Source organism: Calidris pugnax, unplaced genomic scaffold, assembly GCF_001431845.1.
Source record: "Calidris pugnax isolate Ruff unplaced genomic scaffold, ASM143184v1 scaffold38, whole genome shotgun sequence".
NCBI classification, from domain to species: domain Eukaryota; kingdom Metazoa; phylum Chordata; class Aves; order Charadriiformes; family Scolopacidae; genus Calidris; species Calidris pugnax.
Genome location: NW_015090995.1, coordinates 6864760 through 6892175, shown reverse-complemented (window position 1 = coordinate 6892175; position 27416 = coordinate 6864760). Strand labels below are relative to the sequence as shown.

The 27416-nt window shown below is 38.6% G+C and overlaps 1 protein-coding gene across 1 annotated transcript in view; it reads right to left on the bottom strand.

Moving 5' to 3' along the window:
• Nucleotides 1-27416, bottom strand: part of AFF2 (AF4/FMR2 family member 2) — a 341823-nt gene that overhangs the window by 76482 nt on the left and 237925 nt on the right. The window contains exons 9-10 of the mRNA XM_014954912.1: nucleotides 17302-17353; nucleotides 2857-2894 (exon numbers count right to left, since the gene is read on the bottom strand). Of these exons, the coding sequence (XP_014810398.1) occupies nucleotides 2857-2894; nucleotides 17302-17353 (90 nt within the window). The remainder of the gene's footprint in view (nucleotides 1-2856; nucleotides 2895-17301; nucleotides 17354-27416) is intronic.

The following is a 27416-nucleotide window of genomic DNA, read 5'->3' as shown; positions in this document are numbered from 1 at the left end:
TCTGTGTGCTTACTTATAGTAATGTTATGTCAGATGATACTATCAGTACATAAAGATGAGTTCCTATGGATGTGTTGTGTCTTGAAGTGCTCCAAGCAACATGGAATTGAAACCATGCAGTCTGAAGGAGCCAAACGCTACCTGCATCTACCCTGGCCATCAGGAATTTCGCACCAATTAGTTTAAGCACCTATAGACACTTGGACATTAAGAAGCCAGCTGCTTGGCTGCCTTACTGTACTGTAGTAAGGAAACCTTCTTGCTTTTTTCCTCCATAAGTGTTAAGTGCTGGAGGGATTCCACAAAACAAAAAAGAACAGTAAACTTCCTCCCAAACATTAAACCAACAAGATTAATAAACTGAGCAATGAAAAGTAAATAGATAATTTCTTCAGAAATCTTCATAATGCTCCTAAACTAGTATGTTAAATAGTAGCACTGTCCAAGTACCTGATATAAACCATAGTCTTTAAAAGGGAGTGATTTCTAATTCCAGTTTTGAGACACAAGAACTATGTCACCACAACATAAAAACAAGGAAATTTTTTATGCTAATGACAACTGCGAATATTTTATATATATTTATATATGTAAAAAAAAATATATATATTGTAACAGATGTCAAATGCAGTTAGATTCAACTCAACTTATTAGTGCATGGCTTTTAGCCAAAAGCAATTCACATTTGCAGAAGTGTACTATCACATATGTCTTAATAACAGAAATGTGTTTTTAAAAATGTATGTGATAAGTCACATATGGTAGAAGGAATCTGTACAGCTTTCAGCCCTTATGACAATGGAAGCTACTAGCTTTATTTTGCATAGCTGAAGAACATTAAAATTCAAGTGAAATTCTCTTTGACATTTGAGAGCTACAAAAGAAACAAGTAAAAGCTAGACAAGCCTGAGCTGTACTAAGTGTGGCTGTGACGCTTATATAAATGCAATCTATATCTGCTCCTCCTATCTTAAAGACACTATTCTTACTTTTGCCCTGAGAAGTAATATTTTAGCACACAATCATAATTGTATACAGGTACCTTAAATAGTTACATGTCACTGAAAAATACTAGGCAGATTTTTCAGCTGTTTTGTTATGCAGTGTGTAATTAATATGTATAATGGATTCCCTAGGGTACTAATTGAAGCTGCCACCATGAACATAGTCAAAGAGAAGTTAAACAACCAGTTGGGGAAAACATGACAGGGTGAAATACGCACATGTAGGTGGAAAGAGCGAGACTGTCCATCTGGCCTTCTTCCATTCCAAAATATTTCACTTACTCAAGTCCCATAAAGGAATGATTTAACCTAAATCACCCTTTCCCCCCACTCCCAAATCTTTCTGGTGGATTAATTGGGCATCAGTGTCACACACACATTGTTTAATGACTGCAAAGCTCAATATCTCTGTTATATGTGGGAGAACTCGATTCAGCTGAGCCATTCCTAAGAATTTGACTCAAAATATTACAAAAAAGTGAATGAATGATAAATTATTATTTTGGAGTTGTTCCCCAGCACCCTTATCACCTTGCAACTCCTGGATCTTCTAGAATGTGAGGTGAAAACACAGCTCATTTCACACTCTCTATTAAACAACCACCAGCTAACAATGACTTTAATTCAGATTGCACTGAATTTGAACTAGCCCTATAGGCAAGAAAGGTCCCCTGTCTTATTAGAAGTTTCATGTGCTATCAGGTCCCTGCTGGATCCTATTTCTAATTTTTATCAGATTGAATGAAACATAAAGAGAGAATGATTTATGACTATCTTGCATCTTGCCTAATCACTCCAAGGAGTATTCATACACATTTCGCGTTCACTTTACAAGGTGTAAATGACTATACATGATGGAAGCTAAGTGAGAAGTAGAACTGTATTCTTTTGTTATGTGTGCTAAAACACAATGATTTGTGAGTCCTGTCAGTGCATGTTCTTACGAATACAAAACCACTCCAGTCCAAAAGCCAGCATGATCAGCAAACTACTATAAAAATAAGAACATTTCCTCTGTCTGTAATAGGAATATACAGTTACTGGGACTTAGTTAAACTGCAATGACCACCTACTGAAGCTAAAAATATGTGTTTTATTGGTACATAAGAGCCCATTAAGACCAGAGTATTCATTATTTAAACAGAATCACTGATTGCTAGTAGCTTTAACTGAAAATGTCTTTTCTCAAAGAGCCAGTACATCTATATAGCAACTTTCTTAATTCAATGATATATGGTTGAGTGTTGCTGCTAGTGCCCTAAGATTTAAGAACTTCTCATAAAATGCCCTGGAAATTGCTCCCTGGTAGCTTGCTCATCCTTCACAGAGCCCTACTGTAAAGAGCAGAAACATACGTGTGTGTATGGTATGAAAGAGATGCACACATGGAGTGAGAAAGAGCTCTTAATCAACAGGATGGCAAAGCCTTGATACATAGGTGCAAAATATTCCCATGTGTCTAGAAATCATTTGGCACATTCCTAGTTATTTCCCCCCTGTCAGACCTTCTCAAGGACTGCAATTAAAAATCATAATCTTTTTAGCATGTACAAACCTCCCCAAGGCTAGGAGCACTATGCATTGAGTATGATTGTGATATTATTTGGCAGCTATTCATAGACAACACATTAATTTATGGAAACTGGATGAAACTTGGGGAGTGCAATCATTAGGGACACATGAGAAATTGAAAGCTTTCCTCAATGATACTGCCCTTTTTATAGCTATGATTAGGGCAACTTGAATTCTATTATCTCTTTCATCGCCCTTTGTACTGTCTTCATCCTTTTAGTGATTGTATACAACATCTTTGTTAAACTTGCATTTTCAAACAGATATAAAAATAACTTACTTTACAGGAATGTTTCTCAATTTTGTCTTTTCGGCAGCCTGTAAACAGAAGAGGGGTGGGGGAAATGAACAATTAAGCAACACACCAAAGCACAACGAAGCCACAAGTAAACATCAACACCTGGATGCTCTTCAGAAGCACACAGCCGGGCAGAGGGCTGCAGGAGCTGGACCCTTCCAGAGGTACCACTACAGGTTTTAAATCCTTCTGCCCCAGTTTATGATATCAGTGTGGTTTGTTTATTTTTAATGGCCACGAGTGTTTAGGAACCGCTCATTTAGGGCGATTACTTCATTTCCCGCCCTGAGGCCTGGCCCCTTTGCCACAAGCTATCTGTCCATATCTGGAACAAGAACAACAGGAAAAAATAAAGGGAAGAACAGACTCCGTTTCCAAAACAGTTTTTATTCGCCAACAACAGAAAAGGGCAAGGGATGACCAAACGTTCAGATCAATTTCCTCTTGTGAAACCTTTGAGAAAACACACTCCAAATCATCTAAATGAGTAAATCTTTGGGCCTCTCGGCCTGCACCACCTCAGACATGGAGCCTGGTTCCAGTTTATTGCTGAACCCATTGATCTGTGTACAGTCCATTTATCATTCATGAAAAGAGCCAGTGATCTTCACAGTATATTAGAAGAAACAACTCAGATCATCTGTCAACGGCCCTCTTATTTCTGTTTCCCTCTCCACAGGGATTTCATCTCCTTCGATTCTTCTTGAATTAAAATGTTGCTAAGCAACACAGCTGGGGGCACTGATGGCAGAGCCGCGCCAGTCTTTCACACTGGTTAAGCTGCTTGAGATTTCAGTGGAGATTTTTTTTTATTTTTTTTTTAATGCTTCTGTGGCATAATTATGTAATCTGAACCAACCTTGCATCCCCACTCTGATTTTTTTTCAGAATAGGTAAATAATGTTTTAATGCAAGAGGGCTTGAAATATCACCTTCAGATAAACTAGTGGTGTATCGTTTCACAGAATTCCTCCTAGCGTTTGCAGAACGAGACTGTAATAGATTTAAATGTGGAAAGCGGTCAGATGGTTAGTGAGATTACAAGCACGGATAGCGGTGAAAGGCAGAATTAAGACAACTGATCCATAAACCCATTATAGCAAGGAAAGTTTTAGTGCTTAATTACCTTCAAAGATATTTTTATAAAGCCTATCAAAATTGAAGAGAAGGGTTTTGGTGAGGAACTTTAACTTCTGCTATGCTTAGGGATGGGAATAAAATGGTTCCCACATAGGAACAGCTAATATTAGTGGTCCTGAAAAATGCTCACATAAGCCCTTGAGGAATTAAATCCTTTATGAAAACTGACTAACTTCTGAAACCTCTGGGACCTGCACAACTGGGTTCCAAATTTTGCCAGAATGAGTTTTCCTTTGGACTCTACAATGGGGCTAGTTTTTCAAAATACCTGCTCTTCTAGCACTTTTGCCTCCAATCATAGCAAAGATAAATTCTGTGTTTAAATCCACGGAAATCCCTAAAAATGAGTTTAAAATTTTAGAGAAAGAATTAGAGATCATGAGAGCTGAGATGGGGAAACACTAATACTCTAGGCTGGCTCCCACAATGTGAAGAAAAATGTGTTTGTTTCATTTGAATTATATTTTCCATCTAAAGAATAAATCAATGAATGCATGATAGGAAACAATTATATTAATTGTACAGTAGGGTTGCTAAATAAAACACTTAAACCTCAGGAAATGCTAAACTTAAGATTGCACAAGTAAGTGTTACAGACCCAAACCTAATTATGTCCTCTCAAACAAGCCTATGATGAAATGGGGTCCCTGGCTCATTAGTGAGATAATGCGAGTTGTGCCTCTTTCCAATGACACTCTCCCAAATCTCCCTTTTTCAGCTGCCGTGTGCAAATGCAGAGTCAGAAGCATGTTATTAAGAAATCTTTCTGAGTAATAAACTACATGTAAGAACACACAAATGCTTCATTTAAAATGAATTAAAACACCATCAAAACCGGCATTTCAGTTTCCCAAGCCTCCCATGAAATGCCAAGTTTCACTCCCATCCTGCAGGGAACCAAAATTATTTTTAAAGCTCATAAACAGCCTTCCACAATGGCAGAAGTTTTTTTTGACTGTACAGTGGTATTTTGCTTGATCCTTCTATATACCAAATAGCTGGACTATAACAATCCTGAGTTCAAGCATGTGAAACTTGCATCTAAATCAGTTTTTCCCCCCCTGAATTATTCAAAAATCACTCCACAAAAACTGATACCAAACTACAGATAAAGAAAAGAAAACAGAAGAGTGGAGAGTGACTAGGACCACAAGTAAATAACAATAATGCAGTCAATTCTAATACAAAGCAAATCAGAAGATATTCTGGAGACCATGTGTGTGATAGTGTGAGCTAAACTGTTTACATGAAAAATTAAAGAAGATGAAGATATTTCAGGGGGTGAGAACTGGCAATGTCAAAGTCATAGAATATTAAAGAGCAGAGGGTAAACTGGATGTTTGATTTTTGACTACTTAGCTATGTTGATGGCAACTGTTTACCCTGAAAGAAACATGGTAGCTTTAGGAAGAAAGAATTATAGATATATTTTATTTTCTTTGACCATGAACTTTATAGCACATATTTTTCCTTAGATTTTTACACGGAGAATTTCCACATTTTTTCCCCTTTGTTACTTAGAGAAGTCACTTCCCTAACACTTAAGAAAAGGTGCATGCTGGAGGGACAGTGTCCTTCACACACACGCTCATTCATACAGAGTTTTAAACAAATATTGCAAATGTTCAGGCTAATCTACATGCCAGGGTAGTTTAATGCTGGATGATCAAGCAACTGGTCATTTCATATTACAAATGATTCCGTTTGCCTCTGAGCGGGACCATGGTGATGTTAAACACAGCACGGAATACGTCAGGGATTCCGCCTGAGAAAGAAATGCAGGATCTGGCCTTCTGCTTTTATTTGTCTTGTAGGTGTTGCTCATTCATTTTTCAAAGCGTAGTTGTTGTGATATCACGAGCATGCCCAGTGGCAGAAGATAAAGGAAGGCAAAATCAAAGTGACATTGAGTAACTCTACACATTAAGCTTTGATGCAGAAACATATTGTTTGAAAATATTTGGTGTGCAGCAGGTCTGTCAATTAGAGCTAATTATTTTTCTCTGATCAGGAAGAATGCAATCTTGTTTTAGGCAGGTTTCTTTGAAATGTACGTCTTTTATATAACTTCATTACAGGAAAATACTTCTTCCAAATTACTTTTTTTCTGGGCTGCTTAGCTATTGACTCAAATTGTCTGTGTTGAGTAGTTCTCTCTGCTTTGATAATTAACTTTTGATCATTACTGAATTTAGCAGCTCTAGTCAGATGCGTTCATAGCCATCCTCCTCAACTATTTCAGTGTTCATCGCCTTTAATCTTTGAACAAAATGATCTCATTGAGCCTCCATCAGCCTCGCTACTCAGTTAATAATTCCTGTTTCTCATCTTCATGACTGAGTTTGATTTGTTTTAGGCTTGATGTGAGCTTTTGATTACTAATTTAAGATATTTCAAAGACAAACATGTTTTAAGAATTATTTTTTTATCTTATATGCCTAGGCCTTTACAAATAAGAAACTAGTTTTAACTCCACAATGATTCCTAGACTTCATGTATTAAAAGTACTGTCTAGAAACAGAGCAGGTAGGAGGCCCCTAAACCATGATACACGAGCCCTGAGTGGGAGACGATGCTGCAAAAGATTGGAATGAAATTGGACTGGCATAATGTAATATTCAATGGGTGTTAGGAGAATTACATCATGGGACCTTTGCTAATTTTGAGCTTGAAAACATGCATTAAAATAATTTAGTATGATTAGAAAATGGAAGCCAGAGTGAACTAGACAATCATTCCATTTTAATTTGTAATTTCCTTCTGATTTTTTTTTTAACAATTATGGCCTTTCCATAATTGTGCCTCTGCTCTCTAAGACCTTATTTCAACAGCCAACTCTAGTGTTGAATAAGAAGATGAAGAATACAAGAAATGCAGCAAGATACAGAGGATCATCCATCGGAGAGCATTTGCCCAGGGATGTTTTCCCAAGACATTTTTAACTGAATGACTCCTTCCTCTTATGTTGCATTACACCTGAGTTTGGCGCTCATTGTTTTAGCATTAGATCAAGAACCACCATGCTCAAGTATGCTTTACTTGATGTGCAGTGTGGATATGCCCATAATCTTATTTTGTCAGCAGGCAACTATTAAACAAAAGATTAAATGTGGAAATAACACAAACTGCTTCTAGATTTTGCACAAGGACCGCAAAATGTGAAAAAATATGCTTTTCTTCATCACTATAAATTACTGGGCCGGCTTTTGGATAGAACGGACCAGAAAATGTACTCCAGCCAGTACAACCTTCCTATATTACAAAGACCTGAGGAGAATGAACTGACAAGAGACTAGCTCAAAAATACCCAAGTAAAATAATTGACATCCGCAGAAGGCAAATTAGATTTTTTGGTCAAGTGTTACAGGGAAAGTGCCTGCTATCTGAAGAAAATATATACTTTCCATTGCATAACTGGAAATCCAGGATTTTCAGAGAAAAGTATTTAATTTCAAGAAAGTGAGATTAGACAAAAAAATATTTTTTAAGAATGCCTCCTCACCCTTGATTCAGAAGCGCTGATCAGCCACCCAAGAAGGCAATGGCTGGGCCTCCAAGAGTCTCTTAGGGTGAGACAGATGGCTAATTTGAGTTCATGCCACTGAATACATTGGCAGAAGAAGGAAGGCCTTCATGCTTTAACTTTTTCCATCAGCTGCTGCAAATCTAACCTAGCTTAATATCCCAGTTTCTAACCAGCTCTGTATGTGTGGGTGAATAGCTAAGTGACTCAACACAAGTTTACAACCCTCCATCCTCTTCTCCTGTCCTGTAGGTACACAAGAGACTCCTTAGAGACCTAATCCAATAAAAACAAAGAACCTTTCCACATTAGTTGAGTTACATATACAGTTTTATACATCTATCTATCTATCTTTGTAGATTATAATTTGACTTGGAAGTTATACCATTCTGTTATTTACATAGAACACCTTAACTATCCTAATTCTAAGTAACAAACCAAAACCCACTACTTATTGACTGCACTATAATGTGCTGCAAACAATCCATCCAGAATTGTGGTGGCAATCAGAAAGCTCAAACCCAAGGGCTGAAGGATTAGTATGTGATGAAACATACATAAATATGTGTGTTGTATTCCTTTTTTTTTTCTTTTTTTTTTCTTTTTTTTTTCTTTTTTTTTTCTTTTTTTTTTCTTTTTTTTTTCTTTTTTTTTTCTTTTTTTTTTCTTTTTTTTTTCTTTTTTTTTTCTTTTTTTTTTCTTTTTTTTTTCTTTTTTTTTTCTTTTTTTTTTCTTTTTTTTTTCTTTTTTTTTTCTTTTTTTTTTCTTTTTTTTTTCTTTTTTTTTTCTTTTTTTTTTCTTTTTTTTTTCTTTTTTTTTTCTTTTTTTTTTCTTTTTTTTTTCTTTTTTTTTTCTTTCTTCTTCACTTCATTGGTTATGCTCTCCTCTACCTGTCCCCTAATGTCAACAGAGGAGATTGTATTTCTTTCTTGCTAATTGCCTTTGACGTGAAGTTGGCAACCTTGTAGTTGAGATTCTGTGAGTGATGTTCCGGGTCAGTCTCACCTCGAGGACAAAAAGCCCAATGTTACTGTATCTAGGACCAAAAACAATAGAGCAGATACTCTCCTCACCATGTCCTATTTTTAAAAAATGAGTATTTTCCTTCAGAAGCCAAACATGTGGGATGGATCAGCTAAGATCCATTTTTGAAATATCAAGTCACCAAGCATGTGATATCTACAAATCAGAATGGTTCATTGAACTCTCGCTGTGTATGAACCACAGAGAGCTTTTCATCATTGCTTTGAGCAATGAAGTAACCTTCATGGCTTCACAGAGTGATGCTCAAGAACACTTGAAATACTGGAAATTTAATTTCAATTGGTGCAGTGGAAGCTGGGTAAGCAAAAAACAGAGTTTAAGTGGCCAAATCCAAAAGAATCTGCCTGTGGGTTAGGAGTCATCTTGATCCTTGATATAAGTGAACTGCTTTTAATTGAGCAACAATACAGATATATTTGGGCTTCTGACAGCATTTTTTCCCAAATCCTTACGTTTCCATCAGGCCAATGACAGAAATCACAACAAGCAAGCATGCAATGAAAAACATGGCCACTTCTCATTCTTGAAGAAGTATTCCATATTTTTTCAAAAAACAGAGAAAATAGCTACGCCACCGAGTGCACACTAAGCTCTGAGGAGTGCTTGTTGCTTATATAGACAACATACCTGAGCTGGTTTTAAATTAGCTGCTGTGGGTACTATGAACATTGCTGCTTTTGTCACATAGTCTCCAGCTTACTCAGGGTCTTTGGTGAACTTTACAATACAAATTGTTACGGCTGTCAGTGAATGGACTTATTTCAAAGATAACTCACATAACAGTATGCTTATTTGAGAACTTCAGAACCAATGCACCTTGACAGAAGAGGCCTGAAACAGTGCCTTCCTTCCCCATCATTTTGATGTACAGTGGATTCCTTCAAAAATGTTTTTGATGGGAAGTTGCTAATTGTACTAACTTTGACTCCGTTCAACAAAACAGAAATTGTAACATGACATTACAAATTTTACCGATTCTTGTTTTGTAGCCATATGAAACATTGTCAAGTTGCTTTACAAATGCTATTAAATACTCTGGCAATACCAGTTGACTTGGTCATTGCAGAGTTCTACTGCAGAGAACAGAACTCCTGGCTAGAGCTAGGCCTGATTTTTCATAACAAAAAATTGGGAAAATTGTCCTGAATGGTCCATGTTTAAGAAAAAAATTCTGAAGTGAAATTCTAGTTTGAAACATCATTTCCTAGCAAATAATTTGTCACAAATTCATTACAAATGACCTAGGCTTAGTGGATAATACTCCTATTGTGAAAATATAAAACAGCTAGCTAGGAATAAAACTCAGTATTTGTCATCGTCTTATTTACTGATGATTTTTCTAAAATGTGTGTTTGGTTCAACCCTCCAGATGGCTAATAAATCAAAAAATCCATTATTTGTTGGGTTTACTCCATAGCTGCATTTCAACATGTTAATCACATGATTAAAAATCTTGAGGAGGCAAAAGAAACAGAGAAAAGGTCAAGAAACATTTATAAGAGAAACAAAAAGTCTTCTCTAAACACCCCTCAAGAAATAAGCAGCAAAAGGGTAGATTCAAAGACTACTCTGTGACCTCTCTGTGCAGCTGCAGACAGTCTCCACAACCTGTGTATTCCTCACTTTCCCAGTTGTAACAGAGGAGAGCAATTCTTTGTATCTCCACCACTGAAAATTACCTGAACAGTGCTGATATTTTGAGGTCCCATAATGAGGTGTACTTTTAGTGTGCAATGTCCAATTGTTACTTTTCCAATGCTTACATGAGTTATAACTTGCTGTGTCAAAATGGAAAGGAGGACAGGTATTTCTCTTGGCAACAGCCCCTTGTACCCCTGCTCATTTGCAGTTTATGCCCTCTGATTTTCCTTTGTGCCAAAGGCCTTTATCTCACTCCTTCGGGAGTCCAACCTATCCTTAGTCTCTTCCTTGCTCTAAATCAATGAATAGTTCCCTAGACTGGAGAAGCAAAAGGGCAGAGTCAAAGAGTCCCAGCAGTGGCAGTGCTGGGAAGACATGAATTGTTGTTGCTGTTGGTCATGCCGCACATTTATTTCCTGTTCAGGATTAAAGATTTTAAGGATTTTAATTTATACTGAACATTACATCTATACTGAACGTTAAATCTATTACAAACAGGCAGCAGAGGTAACAGAGGTAAACGCATGTGAAGTAACTCTTTGCTGACCTTGGTCTGGTTTAGGACATTGCTCAGATGACTTAGTGAATTACTAAATTGCACAGCTCCAAAAATTATGCTTAATAGTATGCCATGAAATTGATAATTTTATAAAGCAGGTACGCTCCCTCTGAGAGCACCCTGCCCAAATCAATTACACTGTCACACTGTGGTCCTGACCTGTCCCTGTGAGCAGGCAGAAAGTCTGTTCTGGGAAGATTCATCCTGCTGGCAAGAATGGAGCACCTCCAACCCCAGCAAACCTTGCAGTGGCAGATGAATTCATTGTAAGAAAAATTAAGGTGTTTAGTTCTCATTATGGTTCTCCTTCTGGAATATCTCCAGGGGAGATCAACTTTCACTTCACCCCTTATTCTGGCTGACATAAGCCAATTACTGGATTTATCATGCCCTTTTCATCACCTACTTTACACTTGTTCTAGCCACCTATGAGTCCCTCCTTCAGACTTTTGCAAACTGCGCCCCTTTCCCCCCTTTCTCCCCCTCCCCGTGCTCCCCCCTCCAAAGCCAGCATTAGCACTATCTTCTACTGGTGTAAAAAAACTCCCAAGAATTTAGATTTTGAAGTTCACAGACAGTTGCTTGGGCTTTTACAAAAGAGCAACACTGCAGATGGCCAGTGTAAGAAAGCCAAACACTTTCTTTACCAAAATGCTTCACAAGGCATGCATGATAAAAATCACACTCTTCTTCTGAGGAGAAAAGGGAGATAAATGTTTCCTGTGTGGTCGGATTAGTGAATGTTGAGTACTGTGATGGCCCACAGATATCACAGATTTCAGATTTATTTTTACAGGACAGTATGGTCAAGTCTGGCTTTTCCCTTAACAACACCAATGCTGGTGTCAATCAATTATCTCACCTGCTGCTGCCTCTGCTTGTTGCCAAAATAATACAGGGCTTTTGCCTAAGTGGCATATATAGCAAGTGACCTTAGGGAAATGTATTTTTCCTCTATGCTTAGAACAAAGACTCCTTCACAAAAAAGATGTGTGCACAAGCATGTACGCACAGACAGTACAAGACCTGTCCTGTGAACTGAAAGCTGCATCTCCCTCCTCCCTCATGCCCCAAGAAGGCTGGGAGATCTCCAGCATCTGGTCTTTATGGCTGCACTGAGGAACAACTAGCCTTTCCACCTATAGTTAATTGGTGACAGAGGTGTCAGGTCTTTTTAAAGCTTCTCCTTCAGGTAAATGATGTCTTTTGGTATCGCTGACAGAGCCTGGCTGCTTCCAGCTGGTGGCATAAAAATTAAACCCAAGAGAAGCACCTGATTAAGAGAGCACTGAGAGGCTATGAAGTGTCTTCTTACTTGTGGGGAAGCGAAGAGAGGGAATCTTGCAGCTGCATGTATCCATCTTTTCAACTAAGGCATTTCATCCCCACTTTGTTAGGCCTGCCTGCCTGCCAGTATTTTCTTTTCCTGTATTATTTTCTTTACTGCAGTGGAGGGTTTTTGAGACACCGAGCTGCCAGTACATACAAGAAAACCCATGGAAAAGGCAAGTTGGTTAGAGGGATGGAGCTCCTCCAGCTCCTGTGCTGGTCCAGGCTGCTGCTGCCCCAGAGCCCAGGTAAAAGAGCACGTCTGCAACCTGCAGGGACAAACTTACAGTTGTTGATCTGTAGTTCTGTATGCTCTAAAGCAATCATTTGTCCTCAGGGTTGTAGTAATCCCCTTCCTCACTGATGGATGACCTCCACAATAACAACATGTGCAGAAACAATTACATGAGATTCTGTGAATTTGAACAAGTTAAAAGCTTTTGATAACACTGTGTATTTTAGTGGTGTACCATGTTTTTTGCTCATAACTGCAGCAAGCTCAGCCCAGATCTCAGAGTAGTTACTGAAAGCTTCTGCGTATAATAACCAATACATGGCATGAAACTACGTCATTACCATGTGAATTATGGCCTTAGACATGTCAGCCATCGAATCTCTTCTTACCAAGATTTGTTTACCAGAAGCTGAAGTATTCCTTTCACACAGTTGATGATAAATGTTTTTTTCAACTAGTGTTGTGGAATAAAATAATTTGAATATCAATTAAAATGGACTGAGACATATCTTCATGAAAGGATTTTTCATGGTTATAGACTGACAAGGTTAGAGAATGACTGTATTATCCTAATCACTTCTGTTTTCATTAATGGCTTAATGAAAACATTTCCCCACAGTTATAAAACATGACTGTAGATCTTAAACATTGGAATATGGGTTCTTTATCAAAACACATGCTGCTGTGGCTACAGCTGATGCTGCACCACTCTGGGATTTCAATGGAACCCAATGACAGATAAACTGTTTACATTAAAAGACTCTATCAAAGTTATTTTGCACCTAGTTTCATCCTAATCCATCTGATTTTTCTATAGCTTTGACAAGATGACCTCTCTCACTGTGTGTGCAGTATTGATGTCATTACTGAAGAGCTGCTCTTCAGCCTTTCTGCTGATAACAAAGTAAATGGAAATGTAGAGAAACCTTGGGGAGGTAAACAGCTTGTTCAGGATCCAGCTAAAAAATGGGAAAAATTACAACAGGAAAGGATATCTATTGTTACAAGGAAAGTGGTCACTGTTCCACTTTAAAAAGTGTTTACATGATACAATGAAGGCATATTGTGTCTTAGAATTTCATAAACTTTTCAAAAATTTAACTTGAGTAAAGGGAAGCTCAGTAAGCGTTATGAGAATTCAAAGCTCAGCCTATGGCTGAGCACCTTTTTAGACTCAGCTACAAAGTCAAACATTTTGAATGTAATTACCTTATACTAATGTAGCGAAAAAGAATTATGGTTGTGTAAAATACAAGTGATAGAGCAGGGCCATGGATTATATGCATGTCTTGTGTTTGTATGGTTATCAGAGAAATGGCAGTAAAGTGGCAAACATTAAGGGAAGGAGGAAAAAAAATCAAATGGAAAAGAAAAACATCCTATTGATTTGTTCTGCTTGAAAACCACTACATACATAAAATACTGAAAATGGAGCAGGTTTGTAACTACTATCAAAGTTTCTTTGGTTCAAAAACACACAGAACGCTAGCAATGTGCTTTAAATTAAGTACGCGTTTCAAAGGTTAACAGGACTATTCCTTAGGCAGAAGAACAAAGAGGAGCTGGTTAAAGAAAATTGGGTACACTACAGCTACTTAAAATACTGTATCCAGGCACAACTCGTTTGGATGCCTTTGAGCTCAAAGTTAATTTGAATTATACAGAGGTGCTTTAAAGAACAAAAATACTAACCTGTGTTTTATCTAAGCTCTTTTAGCTGAACTGAGCTACTAATTAAAAATCTTCACTGCTCTTCCTAATTTCTGATGTATTTTTTTAACAAAGTAATAAAGCCATCTAAAAGCTCTGTCCTTCCTCACAGAAGACTGTTAACATCTCTGAAATGCTTTGTCATCCAACAGTTTTACTAATAACATGTCTGTCATCTGCCTTGACTGTATCTCTCGTAGCCAATCTAAAAATATTGTGCAGTAGGACTTCTGAATGCAATACTGATACATATGCCAACATTCCTCTCAGGGACAATACTACAAGAGTTTACAATCCAGGCAATGCTTAAGTGTAACAATATTTCTCAAATAATACATTAAACAGATGTGTACCTGGTATTATAAATATGTGACATAAAAATCTATTGGGTTGGTCATTGTGCATATTAAAAACCATTCAAGTAGGTCAAATTGTGGATAACTAAAACTTTAAAGACAGCAATTTTAATAAAACTGTCAATACAATTTTCTTTGTAAAAACATTTGAGACTGATTATGCTGCTTATATTGAAAAAGAAACACAAGGTCTATATCTTTAGATCTTTTATTGAACTGTGAGCACAGCATCAATAACTGCTTCTCAGCTGTAAATGAAAATTGATTCCAGATCTAACCTGACGTTTTCTGTGTGTCTTTAATCCCAAATCACCTGCAATGAGACATAAGAATCAGCAGTTTGTCTATGGGACAAAGCATGTGTCATATGGGCAGCTCCAAAGTGTTTACACTGAAGACACTGTGGGGTGTGTTTACATGGGTTAGATGTAGGCGATAACTGCGGTGTCTCCAAGCGAGGCCCAAAAAGTGATGACGGGAGTTGGCAGCTGGAGTGGAGTGACTTGTAACTTGCCTCATGCTTTATTGCAAAGATCAATATGGTCCAAAGCTTTACAGAGCTGAAGTCTGAAGGGACCTGCAATGAACATCTCATTGGACCTCCTGCATGTCACAGTCCAAAGAAATTCACTTGACAACTTCTACATCAAGCCCACAAGTGTCAGAAGTCTAAAAGGAGAGTGAAACCACAAGTTTTCCATGCAATTTAAAGCAGTTTGGCACCAGCAGTTTGCATTTCCAGCCAGCTCTTACTTGCCGAAGCCTCTTAAGCCCGCTGGGGTAAAATTAAAGTGTATAGCCTCCTTTCAGGAATCTTTCTTGGTCATTATGTTGCCAGGCCATCATCATGTGTGCCTTAACTCTTTTTGGCCGAACCATAAAAGTCCTAAGACTTATATTAATAAGGGTTCTCCAGATCATGTTTATAACTCTTAGGAATAGTTTCCAGTTATTCAAAATTCTGTTTGAAAAGTGAATGCTAAAAGTGGGCAGCATGTGCAATAACAGCCTTGTGAATGCTATCTGTAGAATAAACACCTTCCACTGACTTCAACCTGGTAGTTCTCATCCAGAAATCAGGTTCAGCTTCTTCATTATAGAACTGACTGGAGCTATCGTGTGTGTTGTGTTTCTCCTCAGGAGTGGGAAGAAAAGGAAAGAGATGTTTAATACCTGAGAGAGCACAAGGTCCACAGACCCAGGAACAACTCTCCCTGTCAGAATGTGCACATGCGTACAGTTGAATTATAGTGGCTATTAGACTGCAAAATCTTTATGTAAAAAAAAAAAAGTATTTTTCTAACTTTGAGCTCCACAGCTGAACATTCAACATTGTACCATTCATATATTGCAACTGCCTTGATCTATTCCTCATGAATAAATACTTTACATACTTTTTGGAAAAAATATTTTGCAGTCAAAAACCACTGCAGTTACTTTGTTGATGTTTATGTGCCTGGCCAGTGGGACAGATCAACCTTCCTTTGCATTTCCAAGTCCCTCTCTTTAACGAGATATGGCAGAAGCTGCTAAAGTGTGAAGGCAGTGCCAGTGTAACGTGTGAGTGACGCAGCAGAGCCACGCTGCTCAGCTTTGCGAGGCCTTTGTCTGGGACGCAGTGTGTGACAAAAATCTAACGAACAGACACACAGAGTCATTCATTCAGGAAACCTAAAATACTGCATGATTCTTTCCTATCATATGTATAACTTTGTCTGTGCCCTCTATTTGTAATACAAATAAAAGAGATGCAACCACTGTGTTTGTACAACAACTCAATGCACAAGCACAGGCTTTTGATGCTTTGGCTTCAGATGAGAGCACAAGCCTGTCCCAGTGCTAAAAAATACTGACTTGTATGACTAAGGGGTCAGATGACACCAGAAGGTAAATCTTTCCTTGCATGACCCTAAAGGACAGATTAGGTAGGTTGAAGGAGAACATTTACGTGGTTTAAAAATAAATAGGAAAAAAGTATTGACTTATAATTAACATATCCAGCGATGAACAGATGATCTTATACTGAATTATAGCATTACCTTCCTCTCTATTCCAGACCTTTACACATATGAATGTATTGCATATATAAAGTAACGTGAAGGATGAATTTAAGCCAAAGCCTCTTTTTTTTTTTCTGATAAGAATGTTGAGAATATGAGTTTCAACAGCTTTATTTCCCAGTATTATCTATAAATATTTATAAGTAGGTAGGATAGAGAATAACATGAGCCAGTTTTCTGAAAATCATTCTTCATTAACGTCCCAACTAGGTTGAGAGACTTTCAATATTGATTTATAGCTACACACTGAAGATTTTCCCTCTCACAAATGGGAATCACTGAATTACTAACTACGGACTTTACTCACTGACTGGAAAAGAACTTACAGACCCAATCTTTTTGGGTACAATTTTACAAATGAACTGCAAAGTGCAAACCAACTCTGCAGTTGTGTTAGTGGTCCAATGTGGTCTTTTTACATCCACTTCCAAAAAAGTCATCATCCAAATGTCAGAAATTGACTGCAGAACAATTGGAGCCAGTTCTACCATGAGTTTGGTACAATGGAGGACAGAAACTCAGAGCACATTAGCTATTCCTGCTTGATGCCACATGTAGTCTCGTATTCCAAGGCTAGTACGTCATGTTTTCATTTAGTTTAATCCACTTCACAAAGTTAATTCAGCAAAACTGACAAAATGCATTCCTATTTAAGAATATGTTTCCTCCCACTGAGGTTTTATGTGCAAGCAAGATTTAAGCTAATGGATTCTGCAGCACCTCAAAACGCTTTTGATGCAAATATAGTAAACCGACATGCAAGCACATTCAACTGATGAAACAGCTTTATCAGATTATATGATCTATGCACTCGTATCAGATGTACTTACCTGTTCATTGTCATCTTCATCACTGCTGAGTTTCAGATCATCCTCAAGCATTCTGAAAAAAAGAGAGACAATACAGAATTACATTTAGTGAATTAACTTTATATACAATGGGCTGAATCTACTGTTCAGCAAAGTCAGAGGAAAAACTCTCAATTCAACAGCAAAATCAGGTCTGTCATAAGCAAACTGATGAATACTCCATGTATGTATGTATGTTTTGGTGCTCTGTGGAGTGCTAGGTAAGAACAAATGTCTTTCAGACTCATCCATCATAAAGTTTGGCAGTCAGTTCCTCTTTCATGTATTCTTTTATTTGCATATTTTTTCACGGTGATTAGTCTACATACACCTATGTGTATTTCCAAATCAGGAGATGGAAGGGAAATTCAGCTCTGAGACTGAACTGAGAAAAAGTGCTCCATGTTTCAGTCTTGATCGAGGGCATCACTGATCTTTGAGGCTGATACCAATCCCCCACCGTATTCCAACTGAGAATGCAGAATGGAGAATAGCAAGAAGAGGAGGTGCTTGTCTGAGGTTTGATGGGACCTCACAGTTGTTAGTATCAAAAGGCAGAGCAAATGTTGTACAACCTAGGAATCTGCTAATTCGTTGTTAGTATCAAAAGGCAGAGCAAATGTTTTACAAGCTAGGAATCTGATAATTCATATCCCCATTTTTTATTTATTTTTTTTTAAATACAGGGAAATTTCATAGATTTATTTATTTATTTATTTATTAAATACAGGGAAATTTCATATCACTGCTCCCTGCCTTTGGTTAAAGGGGAAGGAAACTCCTAAAAGATATGGCTGTCCCAATGCCTCTTTCCTCTCCTTTGGCAGAAGAAAGAGTAATGCATATTACTATATTAACATTCATGTTATATTGCCTCTTTTTTTTTTTTTTAAATCCATGATTTGCGTATGGCAAAACACATGGGGTAAGAAACCATATTATTTGCTATTACACCTTTGCAGAAAGGTCTCTTCTTTCAAGGTCTGTCTACCTAGAGAGACATGACTAGCACTCACCAAATACACTCCCATACAGCTTCCCATATATTCATGCTTTTATCTGGTGTTCCTCCTCAGAGCTGGTATTCCTTTGGGCCCACTCATACCTCACATCCATATTTTCACCTTGACAAATCCTCTTATCACAGGATGACGTACGAATGAATCGGCACATCTCACCCAGATCTGCTGTGACAGCCACTAAAATTGCCGAGCTTCCTTTCTTCCAGCCTGAGCTCCTTTACCCACGGCAGGAGGCTCACAAATTGCAATTACTGTTTCCTTTCTGCCTTGATGGAGACTGAAGTCTATGATTTTTTATTGTTAGCCTTTAAATAACTGTAGCAATCAATGGATGTTCTGTTAGGAAGTTTTTTTTTTTGTTTGAAGACTACCAGTAAATCATGGAAGCCTCGTGGTATAAGGAATTTTAAAGAGGGGACAATAATCCCAGTGTGGAAATATCAGGAGCCCTGCTGGTGCTCTTAAAAAGAGAAAGTGCAAGGAGATCTTTAAACCGGTTTGTAGAGTCATCTGTCTTACGGTGACCTCTGTTGTCGGGCAGCTCAGTGGTTACAAAGTATGTGGACACGTAACTACAAGTCATTAATGTCTTGATAAATGGCAGATGCCTCCCTGTAATATGTGAACCCATAAAAGTAAGACTGTAGCATGGATAAAGAATCTTCTAAAAGTAAGAATTTGTGGTGGGTTGACCCTGGCTGGATGCCAGGGGCCCACCAAGCTGCTCTATCACTCTCCTCCTCAGCTGGACAGAGGAGAGAAAATACAATGAAAGGCTCATGGGTTGAGATAAGGACAGGGAGATCACTCAGCAATTGTTACGGGCAAAACACACTTGACTTGGGAAAATTAGTTTAATGTAATGAGAAATAACACCTAAATCTTAAAAACACCTTCCCCCCATCCCAGCCCTCTTCCTCCTGGGCTCAACTTCACTCCCAATTCTCTACCTCCTCCCTACTTTGGTGCAGGGGGACAGGGAATGTGGGTTGTGGTCAGTTCATCACACATTGCCCCTGCTGCTCCTTCCTCCTCAGGGGGAGGACTCCTCATACTCCACCCCTGCTCCAGTGTGGGGTCCCTCCCATGGGAGACAGTCCTCCATGAACTTCTCCAACATGAGTCCTTCCCACAGGCTGCAGTACTTCATGAACTGCTCCAGCGTGGGTCCCTATGGGGTCACAAGTCCTGCCAGCAAACCTGCTCCAGAGTGGGCTCCTCTCTCCATGGGTTCACAGGTCCTGCCAGAAGGCTGCTCTAGTGCATGCTCTCCACAGGGTCACAACCTCCTTTGTGCATCCACCTGTTGCAGTGTGGGGTCCTCCACAGGCTGCAGGTGGATATCTGGTCCACCATGGACCTCCACGGGCTGCAGGGGAACAGCCAGCTTCACCATGGTATTTACCACGTGCTGCAGGAGAATCTCTGGTCCAGTGCCTGGAGCACCTCCTTCCCCTTCTTCTTTACTGACTCCAGTGTCTGCAGAGTTGTTGCTCACACATATTCTCACTCCTCTCTCTGGCTGCAATTGCTGTTGCACAGCAACTTTTTTCCCCTACTTCAATCCTTTATCCCAGAGGTGCTGTCACCATCACTGACAGGCTCGGCCTTGGCCAGTGGCAGGTCCATCTTGCAGCCATCTAGCATTGGCTCTATCAGACATGGGGGAAGCTTCTGGCAGCTTCTCCCAGAAGCCACCCCTGTTGCCCTCTCCCCACTACCAAAACCTTGCCACATAAACCCAATACAGAATTGTTCAGGAAATATTAATCTTTAGAGGCCTGGACTTTGGTGAGGAACGGGAACTTTTAATGCTGTTTATCTAGCAGGCACATTCATTTGTTTCCCTAGTGTCATTACTTGCTGTGCTATTTTCAATGTATCGCTGTACCTTGATCTATCCACAGCCCCAGACTGTTATCTGTGAGTCTCATTACACACCAGAAGGACAATACCCCCAGGAAACAGAGACCATCTTCATACAGGACTATATCATTCTGATTCTTAACTCTAATTCAATCCTACACTCTTACTTTTAAACCTACATCTCACTTTAATGTGTAAATTATCTACTGCTTTAAAGCAGCACTGCTAGATAATGCGCTCTATTATTATTTTTTAATGCAGATCTAAGAAGACATGATGCAAAGGATCTTTTCATGAACGAAGCCCAAAGGGTGGTGGGTTTTTTTTCTTTCCAGCTATCCCTTCTTTTTCATTTGTTACATGTTAAATTCCTTTTTGACATATCCTGGTAGAAATAAACCAAAAAGGACAAAGGAACTTCCATATTGGATAAATGGAAAGAACAAAGAAGAAAACATAAAAAAGATAAATGAATACACTTACTAAACTAACCAAACAGCCATCTGAAACGGCTGATTAATAACTGTCCTCATACAGCCTATACTGCAGACACTTTCTAACAAGTACAGTAAGCACAAGACATGTTTATTGAATATTGAAAAATATAAAATGGATATAAAACATGATTAGTAGGAAGGACAACTGTTAGAGTTGGTTTCAGATAAACTAAATTTGCGGGATTTATGAGTTCCCTTCAAGAGACTAATGGATGTTTAGATGACTAGAGAGAGAAAAAAAATGGATTTTGGTATTTCTTTAGCAGTTCCAAGCTTATCACTTGGAGTATATAATTCTTCTTAGCCTGTTCTGCTAAATGAAGAATATGTCATCCCATTCAGTTACAAAACTCAAAGGTTAAACAACTAAACCACACAGCTGCTAAAATGCATCACACTCTCCTGGCAGATGGAATAATTAAAGAGAAACTGACTATGGTATCAACAATAAATATATGGTAGCCAGAGAAGTGAGGGAATAAATTAAAAATACACAGTATGTGCAAATGAAAGTAGAATGCTGAAGAGTTCAAATAACCTACTCCCAGAGGATATTGGTTGGAAGAGGTAATATTTTACAGAAAGTAGAGGACTATATAGTCTTCCACAATTCTAAAATGTGCTTAATATTCTGAAGACATGGGTCACAGTAGCTTGTACTGTTTAATGTTTCTATTAACTCTCATTTATAAGCAAGCAGCATCTGATCACATTCAAAGCCCAATAAGGGCTTTTTAAGATTGCCAGCAACCTTAATCCAAGGTGACTATTTCACTATCATATCTAGAGAGGTAACCCATTTCAGCTTCAAAGCCCTGAGACAGAAGAGCTCTGTATCTACAGCTCTCACAAACACTGTCTGGATGGTTTGAACGTGAAATTAGGCCCTCTTGAGTGAAAGATCCCTGTAAATACACATATGATCCGTGCTGCTCTATGTAACTGCTAACCTCAGAAACACCCAGACTGGAGATCACAGAGTATATTTGTAATGAAGATCAGGTCAGCTATTAATAAAGGCCAATTTGGCGGATATGTTAAAGTTACAATGAATACTGTCAATGAGGGCAAATCAAAAAGAAAACTGCCTGTATCAGAAAGCTATCTCCAGAGGTGTTATGAATTCATTTTATTTCCTATTCTTCTCTGACCCAGCTGACATTACTATTGAATATACATGTACTTGTTTGTCTTTTCATCCATAGCTAATGCAAAACACCACTTTAGGGAAAGAGTGGGATTAAGTAGGATTTTTTATTTCATTATTAGAGCAATGCCATTTACTGTAACAGTTGAAGTTGTGTCAGCACATTTATTATAATCTACAATTTTCAGAGGTTTATAATTTGGAATGTGAAATTATTACAAAGTAGAAACGTTGGGACAAAGCAACGCATTTATCTGTGGTGTAAGTAGGGGCAATCTCATTGACTGACTACAATACCCACTTCCTCCAGGGATGAATCAGCTCCCAAAGCAGATTGTTCCTACATTACAAATTTAACTAGACAAATGTCTGAATGAGGGCTTTATTAGGATGAGGTCTGTAAAAGTCTCACCAGAAATAGTAATAACAAAGCACTATTTTTAGGAGCCTTCAACTTGTAACGTGCCTCAGAAGATGATGGAATGGACCAAAGTAAAAATTTTTTTTTTCTTTTAATGTATAACATATTTAAATGCTTTTTACAAGTGAATAAGGACCGGTTTGTCGGCAAACTTCTGAGAATGCTATGCATTTCTTCCTGCTCTGGTTGTGTAGGGCTACGATGGGAATACACTGTGTTTATAATAAGATGTTACGGGTTTGGTGAGACAGCTTCATCATAGAGGAGGTGCTTTAAAGGCAGCCAAAATAGGATCCAGGCTCTGCACTTCTAATTTGCTCTGGGATCAGTTCATCACTGCACTGGAGCTCCACTCAGATGTAAAAAAAGCCTCGTGGGAATAAAAAAGATGGTAAAAAGGGAAGAGGGGGTTGCAAGCAGACTGCAAAGGGAATACTGGGCAATTCCCTAATCCTGAGCTGCCCAGAAAATTAACTTGCTCATGTCAAACCACATTTCTACAAAATGCATATCCCATCTGGGTCATATCACAACAAACACAAGAGTTGCTTCTGCAGGAAGGAGGACAGGCAATGGCCTTAACCAGACATACAGACATGCCATTCTTTTCTTGCCAGATTTGTCTCTGGCAAAATGGGAATATATTTATGAGATTCATGCTTTTCAAAATATTTAGCCCATGTATTTTTGTAAATCTGTAACATTGTCCTTGCAACCTCAATGGACAAACCATGCTTCTGTCCCATTGGTGGTGTAGGATGTATTGCTTAAATGTGGCTGGAAAGAAAAGGTAAGCATGAAACTGTGCCTAGTGACACAAAAGACACAGCAAAGCACTGATAAGGAGAAGCAGGGGCTGGTAGGGGAAGCATATAGAGGGTGTAGGTGCTGTCCAAGGAAAGAGTTTCCTCCTGCCTCAACCTTCCTCTGATACAAAAGAACACTATTAAACAGAGGTTTGTGTGATTTACATTGGAGTACCATGTACTACAACTAGTTATTCTGTTCGATATTAAAGACAGATCTTAGATGGTTATAACAGATTTCACTTGTGACACTTAATAAGACTTAAATCCAGAACAGGCAGGAATCAAATAAATGTCACTGAGGCGAAAAAAGTAGTACATTACCATCCTGAGCTGAGAAGCCCTTGTCACACTCCCATTTGCAGCAATACCCATGTGGAGAGAACACTGTCCATGCAAATAGTGACTAGCACTGAGATGCAACCTTTTCTACCCCTGAATAAGGCCGTCAGTTCAACACAATCTATGCCAGTTTACCCTATGGACTTTATACTGAACTTGTTTTTCATTTTCCTAGTGCATTTCTCTGTAGTATATAAGACTTCTCTGAGAGCAGTAACTCAAAAGGTATCATGCAAATGACAAACTGTATAATGGAATTCAGATGTATTTCGAGAATGTGTTGCACACACTGGAGCACAATTTTATCATTTATCAAGGGAGAAGAAGGGGGCCTACGTGTATGAAAACATCTAACAATAGATTTCCCCAGAGAAGTTTATAATACAGTGGACAAAAAACCTGGGGAAATGAAAATAAATGGTAGAGTAATTCCAAAGGAAAAAAGAAGATCTTTTGTTTTAAAACATCCCATCGATAAATCTTGAAACCCGATATTCATTCTTTTGCTGAAATGTGCAAGTCATCTTTGAAATATTTCCTCTAAGATATTATAAGAGTTACGGTAAAAGAAAATCTCAGAAGATTAAATGGAATTTACAAGCACCATTTACTTTAATAGTCAGGGCCATTTGTCCAAGAATTTTATACATACTTAAATATAGTTTATTAATTTTTCCTTCTCCTCCTCTTCCACCATTTTCTTTCACTAAATTCTTGTCAATGAGGAGGTCAGTCTGGCAAACTCTTACTCACAGGAGTAACTTCTACTCCTTTGAGTAATTTCAGTGGCCTGAACAGGATTAATTTGCTTAAGGTCCTCAGCCTCTGGCTTGAAATTGCCTCCCCTTCAAAAGAACTGAAGTCATGTTTTGTGTCTTCACAGCAAAAAGCCTATGAATAAGAGAGGTACCTGGTCTCTTCCCTCCTGCAGGAGAAGGCACGCATTAGCCTCATAACACGGTCAGTCTCCCTCTGGCCCAGCTGATGGAGAAAGATGGCTTGCTAAGAAACACTCCATTTTGTGTTGTCACACTCAGCCTGCCTTAGTGTTCCTGGCAACATATCAGTAATTAGTGTAATTACAGCTGGTGAGAGAGAAGTAACCCCTGTGGTTATCTATTAGGTACCTCACAATCAGAGGGTGCACTTCATTACTCATCTCTCCGTATCATCTCTTAATTTCAAAAGGATTAAGCAAAATTAATTCTTTCAGTAGAAGAATTTCTTTATCAAGCCATCCATTAATCTCTGTGTATAAAAAGCTCTTCAAGGCAACTAAAATATTAAGTTGCTACTAAGTGCATTATAACTACTGCTCTGTTGACAGGCATTTTGTTTTTCATTAAAGCTGAGACAAGAACTTGGGGAGGAGGGAGAAACCTATTGCCAAATTTTATCTGTAGAAGCATAGATAGAAATCTGTATGTTTAGCATGAATAATACTGTAGCATACCCAATAACTTCACATCCATTTTGAGGCCCAGTCCTGCTCCCAGAGAACACTTCCAATAGAATGGGAGCAGAATTGAGTCAAAGTATTTTAAAAGCAGTTTAAAAAGTCAAAAAAAAAGCAGCATCTTTTTTTTTTTCAAGCTGGTTAGTTGATACTTTTATCTTAATAACACTAACACCACTGGTTATGCCTTTTGTCTAAAAAACTGCAATCTCTATTACATTGTGCCTCCCTCAGTGTCCAATGACTCCTTAGTCCAACATACCTCTCTGTTTGGCAAGGCCTCTGAGAATGACGTAACATTCAAGCAAAAAGGGGAAAAAAAAGAGACAGAAACAAAGAAGAGTATGGCTCCAGAAAAAATACAGGAAGGGACTAATAACAATTTTTAAAAATGCCAGTGTAAAACTTGTATTCTTCAAGTTTTTGAAGAATAAAAATGAGGACCCCACCTTTTTTAGCGTGCCACATTCTGCCAGTGTGCACAAAGCTTTTACTATTTTCCCTTTGATCAACTCCAACTGCTGATATAATTTTGGGTTCTGCTATTTATCAAGAGCAATATATAGTCCAAGAGCCATTTCTGTGATACATACTCGCTTCCAATATATTCCACATGAAAAACACCTGCTTACTGCAACCCTATTTGATTAAAACTGTCTCCTAGCCAGAGCACCAGTATTTTCTCTGGTAAACAAGCCTTCAGTTGGCATATTTACACACAAAGGCTTTGGGAACTTAGCACACAGTTAAACAATGATTGATAATTCTATAGCAACTTGCAAAGGTGACTTTAAAAAATCATACCAGAAAATATATTAAAAAGAGTTGTTCAACAAGGAACAAATAACATAGGACTGGCTCATCTATCCGATGTTCTACAGTGCATATAGAAGGACATTAATTTTATTCATTGATTATATTATTTTATCTTTTATTTTAGTCCTTTTTTAATCTGGTAGCAAAGTGAGTCCTTCAAGGAGCTGTTTGATGAGCTGTCAGTACCAACATGACATTCACAAATCTTTCTCTGTGCACTGTTTTCCCCTACATAGACCAATCTCATTTCTGAAGAGCGGAGTTCTTTTGTTTCTGCAGATTAGAAACGAGTTGTGTCTGGTAAATCTTAAGCTTCAGTAACCTGGTCTGGAGTGGAAGCAGCTTTTTTTTTTGAAACCTTTATACTGATGAATTTTTGCAGCCCTTTCTGCCATTTGAGCTATTAGCCTCTAATTCTGAACTGCTGCCTGCAAAGTTCAGTGTGATGGAGAGAGACTACATTTCAGTGTTAGCAGTAAGAATGATAAGTCCTCACAAAGTGCTTTACACAGGCAGTAGGGACTGAGATGAGCTCTGCTCCTTTCCAGCATGGGGATTAGGACTGCACAGAGATGGGCAGTGGGGTGGTGAGGAAGAGAAACTCGTCCAGGACCTGCTATGGGGTAAGGCTGCACAGCAGCTCACCAGTAGCAGCAATCTGTTCCAGTCTGTGAGCTGCAATGGGACCACAGCCCTTCCACACCAGCTGTGTGTGATGCTGGGACTAATATCTGCCCATCCTCTCCCAACCACAGCCCATCTGCAGAACCCAGTGAAGGCAATGGGTGTCCTACACCTCCGATACGCAGCATGACGCACACAGGGACACCTCTGCCCCCTTCTTCTCACTGCCCTGGCACAGCTCTGAGACAGGATCTCAGGAGGAGATCACCCGTCACAAGTAAGGGTGGATCTAAAAAGCCAAGAGAGTGTCAGAGAAAGCTCTGAGTGAACAAACCAAAGCAGCTGCCTGGACCTTGGATGCTGAGAACAGGGTGTTAAGTAAATAAAATGTTCAACAGCGGATGATTTATGCCGAGTTCACAGATCATTTCCTTGCTTTAAGCTCTTTTAGCCATAACAAGGCCCAACAACCTCTTGACTACAATTAACATGAGAACTATTTACTTCCATAGAACATTCCTTAACAAGGTCTTTGAACAATATTCAGAGCCAATATATGTTTCTGCCCTGAAACCAAACACAGGTCTGCAAAAGGGTACTGCTCAGTTCATGTTTCTCCAGCGCAGAAACATCACCTCCTATAGGTTCACAGCACTCTAATATGGCAAGAGAGCTTTTCACTCAGTTTTCATAGCTTAAGCACATATAGAAGGGAAAAGCTACTTTGTCTAGTGAAAACTACTTCTGTCTAAAGAGTTTTCCAGCTCAACATGCATGCCATTTAGGGTCACGTCTTGATTAAGGAGACAGGGACAAAAAGAACAGAGGAAGACAGAGAAAGAAAATCCTGTAAAAAGTAGTAATTGGAGAGTGGAAAGAGAAGGCAGAGGTGCAAGAAAAGGATGAAGAAAACGCCAAAGGCAGACTAAAACCAAATATCTCACTGTGCTTTTGTAGAATATTCGCTTGTGCCAGCCTTGCTTTGGAGGAAAAGAGGAAGGGATAGGAAAGGAACAGATAAGTGACCTCTTGTTCCTGATACAAAGCAGGTTTGCCTTAAGCAGAAACATAATTTTTTAACTATTAGAAGAAATTCACTC